General features: G+C 49.0%; 1 protein-coding gene across 1 annotated transcript in view; it reads left to right on the forward strand.

Annotated features, from left to right (window-relative positions):
* ATP4A (ATPase H+/K+ transporting subunit alpha) overlaps nucleotides 1-15,153 on the forward strand; it is a 31,796-nt gene extending 16,643 nt beyond the window's left edge. Inside the window, exons 11-21 of the mRNA XM_084815361.1 lie at nucleotides 468-643; nucleotides 1,041-1,177; nucleotides 1,919-2,069; nucleotides 3,340-3,508; nucleotides 5,419-5,573; nucleotides 5,719-5,842; nucleotides 6,230-6,375; nucleotides 9,505-9,638; nucleotides 11,084-11,185; nucleotides 13,079-13,170; nucleotides 14,581-15,153. Of these exons, the coding sequence (XP_084671487.1) occupies nucleotides 468-643; nucleotides 1,041-1,177; nucleotides 1,919-2,069; nucleotides 3,340-3,508; nucleotides 5,419-5,573; nucleotides 5,719-5,842; nucleotides 6,230-6,375; nucleotides 9,505-9,638; nucleotides 11,084-11,185; nucleotides 13,079-13,170; nucleotides 14,581-14,609 (1,415 nt within the window). The 3' untranslated portion in view covers nucleotides 14,610-15,153. The remainder of the gene's footprint in view (nucleotides 1-467; nucleotides 644-1,040; nucleotides 1,178-1,918; nucleotides 2,070-3,339; nucleotides 3,509-5,418; nucleotides 5,574-5,718; nucleotides 5,843-6,229; nucleotides 6,376-9,504; nucleotides 9,639-11,083; nucleotides 11,186-13,078; nucleotides 13,171-14,580) is intronic.

Consider the following 15,153-nt stretch of genomic DNA (forward strand, 5'->3'; position numbering starts at 1 on the left):
TGGGTCCTCGGCAAAGTGACCTCTGGAGGGTCCTGTCCTCCGGTAGTGGGTCCCCCTCACTGGGCTTACCTGGCAGTGGCAGCAGTGCTCTCATGAGTGGCATGGAACTGCCATTTAAATTTCCCACAATTCCTTGGAGTGATGCTATATTGGGGGCATTGTAGGAAATTTAAGTGATGGACTCATCCTAAGTGATGGCCCCAGTTTAAGTGATGGCATTGTCCTAAGTGATGGCTTCACTTTAAGTGGTGGCCTCATCATAAGGGTGCCAGTTGACTGGTACCAGCCCTAGCTACTAGAGTGTCAACTTCTGGGATGCCTGTGGGTTGAGGAAATGACGATACATACAGGTGGGGCAGAGAAAGCCAAGTGACCGTGGAATTGTGGGTGAGTCTGAATGGTAGACAGAGGAGGCCTGGTTTATGGGCCAAGGTGTAGGCCTCAACCTGATTCTCTTTTGTCCACAGGGTTCTGTCATCTGTACCTCCCGCAGAATGAGTTCCCACGTGGCTACACCTTTGACTCTGATGAAATGAACTTCCCCACCAGCGGGCTCTGCTTTGCAGGCCTCATCTCCATGATTGATCCACCCAGAGCCACTGTGCCTGATGCTGTCATGAAATGCCGCACTGCAGGCATCCGGGTAGGCTACCGGCTGTTCTGGGATCTGCAAGCCCCACTACCTGACTCCCCCATGCCTATAATGTTAGCTAACTCTAGGCGATCCTACACCCTTCTAAAAATAATGTATATCCTGCCCTTCCCCCAAGGAAGTCAGGGCAATATGCATACTTCTATTTTATCCTCCTAACACCACTGTGAGGTAGGTTAGGCTGGAATAGTGTAACTGGCCCCAGGTCACCCAAGTAGCATCAGAGCTGAGATTTGAACCCAGTCTCTGGTCTCCCCAGTCCAAAGCCAACCATGACATCACTGCACTGTACTGACTCTTCAGTCAGACTTCTTAGACCTGTGCTGATGAAATGACAACCCCCAAAATAACAGTTTTAATCCCCTACCCTTTTCCCCATTTTTTCCAGGTGATCATGGTGACAGGAGACCACCCCATCACTGCCAAGGCCATTGCTGCCAGCGTGGGCATCATCTCAGAGGGTAGCGAAACAGTTGAAGATATTGCCACCCGCCTGCGTATCCCTGTGGATCAGGTCAACAAGCGGTGAGCATCATAACATGCAGTTGTGAGTACGGGGCAGCCAGAAGGTACTTCCCCCAAGTACTACTAACTCTACACTGAACAAGATAGCTGGACAACATAAGAACTTAAGGACATAAGAAGAGCCATGCTGGATCAGACCAAGGGTCCATCTAGTCCAACATTCTGTTCACACAGAGGCCAACCAGTTCCTCACAGCAAACCCTATGTTCTCCAGCAACTGGTGTACATAGGCATCCTGCCTCTAATACTGGAGGTAGCATATAGCCATCAGGGCTAGTAGCCGTAGATAGCCTTCTCCTCCATGAATTTGTCCAATCCCCTTTTAAAGCCATCCAAATTGGTGACCATCACTACATCTTGTGGGAGTTAATTCCATAGTTCAGCTATGTGCTGTGTGAAGAAGCCCTTCCATACGGTGTACCCAAGGGAAAGAGGGATGTGACATGTGTGCAGGGGAGGTTGAGGGCTCCAATTTCGGTGGGGTAGAGCTTCCATTCTGGGTTTTAGTTATAACCAGCCAGACATCTAAAGGAGCTATCCAAGCTGCTGAACCCTATCCCCACAATGGGCCCAGCACCTTGAATAGCTTCTTTAAATTTCTGGCTGATTGTAACTAAAGCCCAGAATGGAATCTCCACCCCACCCACCAAAATTAGAGCCAACAGCCTCCCCGCATGGGCGGGAGGACATTTCTGGTTTATGTGAACCTGGGACTCTGACTTTCTTTACTTCTGCACTCAGGGATGCTCGGGCATGTGTGGTCAATGGGGGCCAGCTGAAAGATATGGAGACTGAAGAGCTGGTGGAGATCCTCAAGATGCACCCGGAGATGGTCTTTGCCCGCACCTCTCCGCAACAGAAGCTCATCATTGTAGAAAGCTGCCAGAAATTGGTAAGAACCCTCAAACCTTAGGGCAGTCTTCACCAACCTGGTGCCCTCCAGATGCTTTGGACTACAACTCCCAGCATTCCTGAACATTGGCCATGCTGGCTGGGGCTGATGGGAGCTGGAGCATCCAGAGGGCACCTGGTTGCAGAAGGCTGCTGTAGGGAGAGCTGCAGAAAGGGGTGAACTCAGATCATCCATGCTGCTTACTTACTCTCTTTTTTATCCCTTGCTTCCTCTAAAGATGTTTGCCTCCACACACACTTTTATCCTCACAACAGCTCTGCAAAGTAGGTTAGGATGAGAAAGAAGCTGTGTTTGGACAATCACATCTAACTAAGCTGAGAGATGCATGAGCCTTTTGCCTACGTATGCAACCCCTGCATACCTCCCTTTACCTGGAGCCACATGAAACCAAGAAGCTTCTAATTAACCATATAATTTCCCATTTCATCCATAACTGGTAGCTATAGTTTCCAGCTATGAATCAAGTTAAGGTCTTAAAAACCACCATTTGGAATTGCTTTTATATCCTGGCTTGTTCCAAAGCTACTAATCATAGTTTCCTCATTGTTGTTCAGTCGTTAAGTCGTGTCCGACTGTTCGTGACCCCATGGACCATAGCACGCCAGGCCTGTTCAGAGGAGCTGATCCAGATTGGGACCCTAGCATGGGCAGGAGGGAGGCTTTAACCCTTCCCACCTGCCTGCTATGGTCCCAATCCAGATCAGGGACTCTGCATCCAATAATGTCAATTGAAAAACAACATTTTAAAATATATATATATTACCGTATTGTAAGTCAGCATTATTTTGGATGACACATTTTCCTTTAACACAATTCACAATTTTTGTGTGCATCCAATATTTGGAAATATCCTATATATTAATAGCAAAATCATTCTTCAAGAGCCCAGCCTTATGTAGCTAAAACAGCACCACCCATCAGAGGTATTAACCAGTATGCTTGGGGAACCCCAAGGTTTGAAGAAGTGCAAAGAATCTAGGGGGAAAACCCGAAGTGGCCAGGGGCTGGGGGACACTTACCAAAGCATTCTAATGAGGACTGAGCATGCTCACTGGGCACAGAATGGTGACTGACTGTTGGGGATGGGGGGATGACAGAAAACTACATGGGGGATGTAATGGAGTACCTTAGAAAAGGGCGTGGCTGGCTGGTTCGAACTCTGAACACGAACAATCCACACTGCAACACTTTGTTTTAGGTACCACTTGCAGTTCCCTGAATGCCCATCTCTTGCTCTCCTTGTTCACAGGGTGCAATCGTGGCAGTAACAGGAGATGGGGTGAACGATTCCCCAGCACTAAAAAAGGCTGATATCGGTGTGGCGATGGGCATTGCCGGATCCGACGCAGCCAAGAACGCTGCTGACATGATCTTGCTGGATGACAACTTTGCTTCCATCGTCACTGGCGTTGAGCAAGGTCTGTTGATGGGATGCTGTGGTGAAAGGGGGCAGTGGAGGCTTATATATTCGCATATGATCATGCCAGTAAGCTTGTCAGCCATTCTGAGTGACATGAACTGCATGGGTTGGTCCCCATGGCAACCTAAGCCTGGCCTGCAGGTTCTGGCCCAAATACCCACTCTATTTCTAGTGAGAATCCATGCTAAACTTAGAGTAGGTATCAAACTCAAGGTACTAGTTGCCAGCTACTGTTGTTCTTGTTCTTGTTATTATCTACTTGAAACACTTGTACCCTTCTCTTCCACCCATTTGGGTCTCCAAGGTGGCTCACAGCAAATACTTCAAATAACGACATGAAATTACTCTCCCTTCTCACTCAATTAACCCTCTCCTCCAAACTATCAGCTCTTATCTGATATCCTCCACCCCCAACAGCCTCACTTCAAAATGGCCACCAGGGAAACCTGGCAGCACATGACAGTTACAGTGGGGCCAAGGTTTCTCTGCCAGGCCGCAGATCTAAGCACAATCCCCAGCTGCTATCTCTTCCTCTCTGCAGTAGCTCCAAGCATGTGCTGGGGAGAGGGGTTCCTCGGTCTGGGTCCAGATGTTTGGGCACTACAGCTCAGCTCATACTTCTCAAATGCCTGTGTAGGAGTCCTTTTCTGCTTGCCAGTATCATGAGGAGGCAAGGAAGACTCCCATCCATGTACGTTGAGAGCAGACAGTCCGGGAGATAGGTCTGGGACTGGATGGCTTATGATCATTGCCTCACCCAGCAATCGGAAAGGAGAAATAGCCAATGCTGCTTCTGCTGTCCCACCAAACCAACACATCCTTCACACATAAAATATCACTTGCGGAGATATTTATTTTGTTTGGGTCGCTACTACCACATTTGCCGAGGCTCAGGCCCGAGCTCACCTACTTGCGGTGGTGTGAGGACAGAGCTCCAAGAAATTAGGCAAGGTCAGTAGGCACTCCGAAGTCCAAATACAGGGAGTTCCAGAGAAGACATAAGTGATCAGGGAAATACAAGTCCAGAGAGCAGGAGTGGGTACAGAGATATTGTTCCAGCTTTCTGTGCCTAGAACTGAAAGCTTTTAATCCTGAGCCTTCAAGAATCCCTGCTTTCAAGAGATAGCCATCACCACTGTGGGACAATGAGATGGTCATGTGATAGAGGTGGCTCCTTCCCTCTGAAAGTGGGAAGGGGTTGGATGAGATGCAGTGGGGAGAAGGTGGGGGCATCACTGCTGCTACAGCTGCAGCCCACAACAGCCAAGTCCTTCCCACATCAATGGACCATCTCAAATGTCGAGAGCCCTTCTTCTCTCCTCAGAATCCCAAATAGAGAAGGTTTCCTATCCATTTACTTGGAAGGGATGTCTGAAACTAGACATTTCATACAGGATTGCAGAAGGTTTCAACAGTCCTGGGTCGAGATGGTCACAGCAAGGTGATACTGTAATTCAGCCTTCAGGTCATCTCTTGTAAAAGTTTGCTTTCTGTTGTCTTATGCTGAGAAATATGTATCCTTCAGAACATCTAAATTTCTTGTCAATGTTTTACAGATGCGTGTTACAAAGCTTAAAGGCTCTAAGGAAAATTATTCAATTTCTGAGGGACTATTAATAGAGTTTTAAATTATATAATGTCCCCCCCCCCCGTAACTGGGTATAATGGCAAATTGCTAAGATACAATAAACCTTTTTGGCTGGTAATTCCCCAACCTGGTGCCTTTCAGGCCATGTTGTCTGGGAATGATGGGAGTTTCAGTCCAACACATCTGGAGGGTACCAGGTTGGGGAAAGCTGTTGGAATTGTACAAGGAAGTTTGTGAGAATATAGAAAAGGACCAGGGAGAGCATTTGTCTGCACATTGGAAACTGTCCGTGAAATCCCATCTCTGCCTCTCTTTTTTAGGACGCCTGATCTTTGACAATCTCAAGAAATCCATTGCCTACACCCTGACCAAGAACATTCCAGAGCTGACGCCCTATCTCATCTACATCACCGTCAGTGTCCCGCTTCCCCTTGGCTGCATCACCATCCTCTTTATTGAACTGTGCACAGACATTGTGAGTGACAAATGCCTGGACTGGAGTTTGCAAGAAGCAGATTAGTGGGCACACCTCTAAAGCCAGGGGTGTTGAACCTCTTCCACTCTGAGGGCTGAATTCCATTCTTCTTCCTGACCCTCTGCTTTCTCTTCTTACCCCTCAGTTCCCCTCAGTTTCCCTGGCCTACGAGAAGGCTGAGAGTGACATCATGCATCTGAAGCCACGTAACCCTCGACGGGACCGTCTGGTCAATGAAGCGCTGGCTGTCTACTCCTATTTCCAGATTGGTGTGTATTAGTGCTGGAGGATGGAGTCTGGTGGTGACAGCAGGGGAAAGGGGGGGGAGATAACATTTGCTGGGATTTTGCCCCCAGGGGTGTGAGAGAGAAGACCGTGAGGCCTAGGTGGGGTTTTAATTCAGGACTATGGCAGGTGTTTCGGTATACCAGACAGGACTTGGCATTCATCCACCTTCTCCACCTTGGTGCCCTCCAGATGTTTCAGACTTCACCTCCCATCAGCCCCAACCATGCTGGGTGTTATGGTCCAAAACATCTGGAGGGCACCAAGCTGGGAAGGCTGCTCTGAGGCAACCAAAAGGGCCAGAGAAAAATGCTTCATGTGGGATCAGCCGACCACAGATCCAAGCCCGTTTGTGTTTCCGCACAATACAGGAGCCATCCAGTCCTTTGCGGGCTTCACCGACTACTTTACCACCATGGCCCAAGAGGGCTGGTACCCGCTGAAGTGTGTGCGTCTTCGGGCCGACTGGGAGAACGACCATATTCAAGACCTTGAGGATAGCTATGGGCAAGAGTGGGTGAGTGGAGAGGAGACATCACTTCCGAATGGTGGGCCTGTGACTCCCACTGGCTAAGATTCAAACCACACGTTGACATTAAGTGCACTGTACTTCCCTTCCCCCACCTTGGATGTTATGCTTTGCTACTGTAAGCAGTCAGCCTCGGCTGCAGCCTTAAGAGAGTGAGACAGGGGAGGGAAAAACTTAACCCTTTCCTCCTGCCATGTTTCTGCCTCCAAATTGCCCACCAAGCTGCTTTTCGCCCTGGAGCGGGGTGGGAGATACAGGCAGTAGTACCCATTTCTTTCCCACCCACATCCTCACAGGTCTAAAAAAGCAGCAGCAGTGGGGTTGATCTGGGGCTGGAAACCCAGGATGGAGGAAAGAGTTAAACACATGCACAGATCTTCTGCTGGAGACTGTGGCCTTGGCCTTTGCTTTAGATTTTAATTTCTTTTAAGTCAAGGGGAGCTACATGCATTGAATGTAAGGCTGCAACATTTAATCAAATAATTGGTTAAATTAATCAATTTAAAAACTTAAATTGGCAAGCAGCGTCTTAGAAGAGGCATTCTCCCTCCTCTCACATGCAGGAGGAACGTCTCTCCTAAGATTATGCTTCCTATGACATATGTGCGCTATAAACACCAAAGGTAGCTTTCTTGCTTCAGAAATACTTTTACCCATATGCAAATGTAAATGCATCTGTAAATGACAGACCACGCGCTTAATCTACTAGAACTGATCATCTGATAGGCTGCACAGTGGGGCCTGATGGCTCCAATTTTGGTGGGGTGTAAATCTAGTCTGGGTTTTAGTCAGAACCAGTCAGAACTCAAAATGAGCTATCCAAGGTGCTGACCCTATCTCCCCCCAATTGCCTTCAGCACCTTGGATAGCTCCTTTCGAGTTTGGCTGGTTCTGACTAAAACCCAGAATGGATCCACAGCGCCACTGAAATTGGAGCCACCAGCATCCATTGAGGCTACAATGTCTTTCATCAGCTTGCAGGCCTGGATTAATGCCATGAGTGTAGCCCTTTGTTCTTTTATTTGCTTTATAGATTGATATCTGCAATGGTGGGCTTACAGTGCTCTTCTGATGGGAGGCAAGTGGTCAACTGGGCCTGAGCAACCATTTAAAGCTTCCCACAATGCCCTGGACAACTTGGCATAGGGCATTCTGGGAAATGTAAAATGGTGGCTCAAAGCCACCTGCCGCAGGGAACGGGCATCATTGGCCCTGGGCCCTGCTGGAATGCCTGGACTACAGCAGCTGTCCATGGATGTCAGGGGCTGACACCAGCCCTGAATGGTCCAGCAGTCAGTCATGCCCTACCATTTCTTCCCGCCTGTTCCACTTGAGCATTAAGGCCTCAGGAGCCTGGCCCTGTATTGCACCTGCTCACCTTAGATCCTGAGTGGAGAACAGGAAACACGGTTTCTCCCTTCCAGGATGCACTGCTGGGCCTCTAAGCCAGACATAGGCAACCTTTTGGGGCCCCTGTGCACATTTAGCAATTTCAGAAACTGTCCTGAGCACCACTACAAAATGACTATCATGACAGGCATAGCCGGTCACAAAGGAAAAGTCACTTGCTCTGTGAAGGTTTGAGGCCTACAGAGACAAGGTAAAAAGGTTAAGCCTAGAGGCCTGGGGCAGGGGTGGGGGGTAGTTTCATTTCCCCAGTTAAGTTTCATTTTCCTGAGTTAGGTTTCATTTCTTCAGGTTTGAAACAGTACTTTCAGTTTGGGGGGAGGAGGGGATAAAAAGAGGGAAAGACCCAACGGGGAGAGAGAGCAGGAAGAAGCAGTCTGGTGAAGTCTAAGTGCAGCTAGGGTGGAAGAACTTGCATTTGTGCAACCTTTATTTTCTCTGAATGCCTTCTGTAAATACCTTTAGTTGGAATTTGCTTGCTTTAATTTACCAGTAAACTGTTGTGTTAAACCCCAGGTGTCTGGAGCGTAAATCACCCTCACATCTACAGCCTAAGCCCTATGTTATTGGGAAGGGGACATTTAAAAGCAGGAAGGTGGGACAGATCTTGCCTCCTCTTAAGGAGGCAAGAGATCCTTAAGGAGTTGCTCAGGAGGTCCAGATCATAAGGGGAACCGAGACATGCTCAAAAGACTGAGAACAGGGCAGAGGTGAGGTCTGAGCCCCAACAAGCTAAACAACTCCTTTGAACACACTGACGCAGAGAAAGCAAACACTCCCCCCCCCATGCCAGCCAGCTCATCCCCTGCATCTATCTTACACACATGTGCGCGCGGACCAAGCTTCTCACTTAGGGATGAACGAAAGTCACTGACATTTTTGCAGGGGTGATTCGTGGGGGGGGGGAGGCACTCTGCACCTCCCCCCGAAATCCTAACCCAGCCAGCTCCACTCCGCGGCAACTCCGTGGATCCGCCTGCCGGGTGCATTCGCAGGCATCCGGAGCCTGTGGACGCAAATGGCGGCGGCTACGGTGTCCGCCATTTGTGTTCCTGTTTTTGGCCATGGTAGGCTACGTAAATATTTACGTAGCCTATCACGGCGAAAGACAGGGGCACAAATGGCGGCCGCTATGCCATTTGTGCCCATCTTTTGCTGTGATAGGCTACAAAATGTTCACGTAGCCTATCATGGCAAAAAAAGCGAACACAAATGGCGGTGGCTACAGCGGCCGCCATTTGCGTTCCTTTTGCCGTGATAGGCTAAATACTACGTAGCCTATCACAGCCTCCACAGGGACGCAAATGACATCCCTGCATTAGCTGCGATAGGCTATGTAAGTATTTACGTAGCCTATCACGGCCTAAATGGGGAAGCGATTGCGGCCGCCATTCGCAAAGCAGCGCAAACGGCACCAAGTAAGTGCTCCGTTTCGCGTGCCTTTTGCGGGGTGGGGGGATGGGGGGCTTCGTTCCGCCACGTATTTTGGGTGGTCCATGGCGGAATTCTCTGACATCCCTACCACGGCAGGCAAAAACGTGCAAAGGGTGGGGCACCTCAGCGAGCACCAAGAAAGGTGTCGGGGGAGCATTGATGCCCACAGCCTCTGCATTGCCTGCCCTTGCTTTAGGATGTGGCTAATGCAGGGAAAGAGGGCAGAACCCACTGAGCATAACTTCATGGCCACTGGCCATTCTTTCCACTCCCCAGACCTTTGGGCAGCGCCTGTATCAGCAGTATACGTGCTACACGTGCTTCTTCATTAGCATTGAGATGTGCCAGATTGCTGACGTACTCATCCGCAAGACGCGGCGTCTCTCCGTCTTCCAGCAAGGATTCTTCCGGTAGGTGGGAAACCCAGAGGCTCCAAGAGGTCAGGCTCTGCTTCTCCTGAGGTGCTTGATAGCCCAGATTTTATAAATTCATATTCCATGAACTGGCTTCTTTTTAAAACAAGACAAAGGGCAGTGCGTGAAGATAAAGCAAGATCATATTTCATCTGTTGGTAGCAGCATTATTGCTGGCTGAGTACTAAAAATCAGAACAAATACCTAGGAGAATAGTATGTATAGGACTTTGCACAGTACTGAATAAAAATAATGTGGCATCTTAAGGTTAAACAAGGAAAAAGTAGGATTAGGCTGCAGTCCTATACCCATTTACCTGGGAGTAAGCCCCACTGAACACTGGAAACATTTTAGGACATATTAGAACTCTAATGCTGCTTACCTTGCAGTAAGCTCCATTGAACTAAATGGGGCTTACATCTGAGTAGACATGTGTAGGGTTGTGTAGTAAGCAAGGTATTATTAGCGGGAACCCCTTTCTATTATTATACTAAGGAAATGTTAGATTAATAGTGTCTGCTCATGTACATGTCTGCTCAGACGTTAAGTTCCATTGAGTGCATATAGGATTTCAGCCTGAATTTGATTGTTTTGGTATGTTATGGTGGAGCAGGGCATGGTTCTTTATCTTTATATTTATTAGCTTTTTATGAAATAATATTTAGTGCTGCCCATTTGTATTGACTAATGTATATGAAACTAGAAGTTTAGAAGGTGATTCTGTTTGGGGCCCTTTTATAATTACATATATTTTATTTTATTTATAAGACCCAACTTGTCCTCCCAGCAGACAACCTCTCAACTCCAAGAGTTCGTTCCCTTCCATGAACAGAGTGTAGGACTTAGCACTCTTTTCCTCCTGGTTATCATTCTCCCCTTCCCAGAAATGGAGATGGAATCCTGTCGGAGATAAATCCAAAACCTCACTTGGCTTCCATTACTGGCATCAGATGCATGGTCCATCCCCAAGCTGGTGCCCTCCAGATGTGTCAGACTATGATGCCCAGCATGGCTGGAGCATGCTGGGAGTTGTAATCCAACACATCTGGAGGACACAAGCTTGGGAAAAGCTGCTGCACTCATTCATAGTGGCCAGCTTTTTCCACTTGAGTTTCTTTCCATATGATCCTGACCACACTAGTGATGGGTGAAATTGGTTCAGACTTGGGCTCAACAAACCAGCTATTCTTCCCCCCACAAAAAATAACAATTATTGGGAAATAGCTTGTACTTTTTCTAAGCCCAGTTCCAAAGCTGGACCCCATTCCACTGCTGATGACATCGCTGTGAGTTTGACAGGGTCTGCTGCCCCCTTTATGACCCACCTTCCCTTCCCACTTAATTACCCATTGATAGCAGTAGCACCCTCATTTCCTACAATACATAGAAACCAACACCAGCCAAACATCTCCCTATTCCCACCCATCTCCTTCCCTTTTCAGAAATAAAGTCCTGGTGATCGCTATCGTGTTTCAGCTCTGCCTGGGCTGCTTCCTCTGCTACTGCCCTGGGATGCCCAATATCTTCAACTTCATGCCCATACGGTAAGAATGTGCATACACCCTCTGCTGCATTGTGAGAGGGCCAGTTCCCCAAAACTCCCTAATGGTGGACATTCTGCAAAATTCATTCGCAGTGCTCGCTCTCTCTCTCTATCTCTCTCACTCACACACACACACACACACACACACGCGCGCGCCTTACTTCTCTCCTCTCTCCTCCCATATCCCAATACATCCCTGCCTGTGACCTTCACTCCTCTAACTCCACCACTCAGCTGTCCTAAATTGTCTGGCTCCCTTAAATAGCTCTGCCCTAACGTTCTACTCTCTTATGACCTTCTAATCCCACCTTTTCCATTTAGTCTTTGGCACGATGCTCCTTAGCCCCCATATTGTGCTGTAACTAAGCCTAGGGATGTCAGAGAATTTCGCCACGAATTTCAGGGAGGCCGAATGCCAGCGCATTTGGCCTCCCGAAATCAGTGGCGGAACCGTCTGCCCCCCCCGCCACCCCCCCCCCCGGGACAGGACTTACCTTGGGCGGATCTTCTTGGCGGCAGCGGCAGCGGCTCCGGCAGCAGTTTGGCGGCGGCCGGTCTTCCGACCGGCTGCCGCCGCCGCCATTTCCAGTTTAAAAAAAAAAAAAACGTGATAGGCTACATAAAGATTTACGTAGCCTATCACTGCTAGATTTTTAAAAAACACCATGATAGGCTACGTAAATGTTTACGTAGCCTATCACGGCTGATTTAAAAGAAAAAAACGCACGTACGCAAATGGCAGCGCCCATGGGCGCTGCCATTTGCGTTCCTTATTTTGGCACGTCTTAGTCTACGTAAACATTTACGTAGACTAAGACGGCGAAAATAAGGGGAACGCAAATAGCGTAGATGCTACGCTATTTGCGTTCCCCTTATTTTCGCCGTCTTAGTCTACGTAAATGTTTACGTAGACTAAGACGTACAAAAATAAGGAACGCAAATGGCAGCACCCATGGGCGCCGCCATTTGTATACGCGCGTTTTTTTTTTCTTTTAAATAAGCCGTGATAGGCTACGTAAACATTTACGTAGCCTATCACGGCTGACTGCAGGGACGCAAATGGCGGCGGCTACGGCTGCTGCCATTTGCGTCCCTGCTAGCCAGCGGCCGGATGTCCGGCTGCTCCGCAGAATCCCTGCGGAGCGGAGCCGGCCGGCCAGAATTTCAGGGGGGAGAGACGGAGTGCCTCCCCCCCGGCCAGAATTTCGGGGGGAGGGACGGAGCGCCTCCCCCCAACCTCGAATCAATTTCGCTAAAACGTGACTTTCGTACATCCTTAACTAAGCCCAAGTACGTGCCATTTAAATTAACGCATATTCTTTCTCTATCTACGCCTCCATTCCTCATTTCACGTTTTAGACTGTAAGCTCACCGAGGCAGGGACTAGCCCTCTTATACTTTGTAAAGCAAGAACAACACGTGCACACACAGGCGCAGCGAACACATTGTTTGAGAAGACAATGGGAGGCAAAAGGTTTGCTGATACCATGTCATCGCGTAGCTCTCTTCCCATTCATTTCACCGTCCTAGTTCTCCAGTTTAGCCTGAAAGGGGAAAAGGGGGCTTTCTAGCCATCTAGAAAGGCTTTTAGTTCAGCACTGTGGACAGCAGCCACACAAGCCCAGTGGCATGGTCGGCCCTGCTTGTCAGAGCGGGTGAGAAGGTACTGTCAGTTTGAGGGATGTGTTGCATTATGGCTGTGAAGCATCCTAGACCACAGATCAGCTAATAATTAAAGATGGAAGGCTAGGAGTTCAGGTCCCATATGTGTTCAGGAGCGATACTCAGTCCCCGTCTCCGTCAGGCCAACCCAAAGCAGCAGCAACTGCACTCAAATGACTGTTTTTAGCAGTGTGGCATCAAACTAATTTCTCCATTCCCCGGACCCCTCTAGATTCCAGTGGTGGCTAGTGCCACTGCCCTACGGTGTCCTCATCTTCGTTTATGATGAAATCCGAAAACTGGGAGTCCGGAGACATCCTGGAAGTAAGTTGGGGGGGCGGGCACTGAGCCCACATCTGGTTGGCATCTCCCAACACAGACATGATGCCTGTTCCTTTACGCACCCTCCAGTGCTTCCCAACATTGGGTCCTCATGTTGTGGCACTCCAACTCCTACCATCCCTGACCATTGGCTATGCTGGCTAGAGCAGATGGGAGCTATAGTTCAAAAACATCTGGGGACTGAAGGATGGGAACCACTGCTCTACTTGTCCTGCAGTGGCTGCCATCCAGATCACCTGTTCTTCCCATTCCCACCTACAGCAGACAAAATACCCCTCAGGAGAGCAGGTGAGAGAGGAGCTTGGAGAGCTGGTCTGCTTTGAGACTGACCTAGGGCAAAGGCGTTCTTGAAAATACCTCCCTGCTCTGAAGCAGTAGTGCAAATAGGTAATTTGAAGAGCAGCGGTGGGGGCCCCGTGGCTCTCCAGATGTTGTTGGGCTTCAACTCCCATCTGCCCCACCCAGCATGGTCAATAGTCAGGACCAATGGGAGTTGTAGTTGAATATCTGGAGGGCCCATTTTTAAACTGAACAGCCAAAGGGCACCTTTTTAATGATAATGGGCAGATTCCAACGGGGTGCTTAATGCCCCCAATTCTCTTCTGCCCAGCCGACTGCGCTGCGTTAGAGACCCCCACCGTTTGCACAATAGCAATTTAGCGCTTCTAGGGCAACCCAAAGTGAGCGGAAGCACTCGCTTCTGGAAGAAGGCAGGTCGGTGGAGCGTACGTAAGGGAGCTCCACTGACCTGCCTCCTTCCAGAAACGAGCGTTTCCACTTGTTTTGGGACTTCCCCTAGGAAGTGCTAAATCTATCTCCATTGTGGAAGCAGTGCGTCCCACTTGTGCAACAGAATTGATGGGACCCACTGATTGTGGAAGGGAATCGGCATAAGCACCCCATTGGATTCTGCCCATTGTGCATTACTTCACGTGTTTCAGAATATGGTGCAGGCCCTGCTGTGTTCAGGGCCCCTCTTCACATGCCAAGTGATGCCCTTGACTTCTGCCCCAAAGGCCTGCCCTGAAGGTAGCATGACACTGAAAACTCTTGCTTTGTTTTTTCTTTTAAACAACGAAGGCCCTATCTCCAGGACAGCAGCTGGCAGTACCTTTGTCCTTCCCCTACAACATCATTGCATAGCTTCTTCTCCCCGACCCTGCCTACTTCTCAGTGGAGAATGAGTACCTTGGGAGGGATCCAGTTTCTCAATAGCTCATGCAAACTCTGCAGTTAAAGGGAGCAGGGCCAGTAGGTCTAGAAAGGCCAAGTGCCTCTTCTGAACCAATGCAGGACTGCTGCTGTCCCACCTCCACCATCCGAGGGACTGCAACAGTCCCCTGACACCATCCTTGGCTATGACCTCACCCCATCCATTCTCCCTTCCTCCAGGTTGGTGGGACAAAGAACTTTACTACTAAAGATGGAGCTTTTGGGACAGTGCTTTCCCCACCTCACCCCTGCTTGTGCTGTCTACATTGCTCCCTGGGGATACAAGGAACCACGGTGAGAAGGAATCAAGGATTCGTTTTCATCATCAACTGTATCGCTGAACCAAGCCTGCCAGAGTTTTCCTCTCAAGACAAAAGCTTCACACTCCACAGGTCCCGCTCCAACTACTTCGGGGCAAATAACAGGCCCTTCATCAAAAAGACTATTTGGGGTTGCTGATGTACGAAGGCAGAAGGGAACAGGGCTGTGTATATGCTGAGATGGCAGCCACGTACAGAAATTGCTACTGGGCGCAGAATTCTGCATTTTCAGAATTTTAGTGTGCTTCTTTAAAAAACAATGGGTCTAGCCCCAAAGGCTAGAAAGAGAAACCTTGAAAGCGTGTGAATGCCAAACAAATCTCAACAAGGTGGAGGGGAGGACAGGAGGATAAGCAAAGCTGGGCAAGTGCCCTGCAAAGCTTTGTCCCTCCCTGTGAGAAGCAGAATTAAAATAAAATCATACACAATAAGC

Source organism: Heloderma suspectum, chromosome 10 (assembly GCF_057233095.1).
Source record: "Heloderma suspectum isolate Gila_16-S chromosome 10, 16-S_ref, whole genome shotgun sequence".
Taxonomy (NCBI): domain Eukaryota; kingdom Metazoa; phylum Chordata; class Lepidosauria; order Squamata; family Helodermatidae; genus Heloderma; species Heloderma suspectum.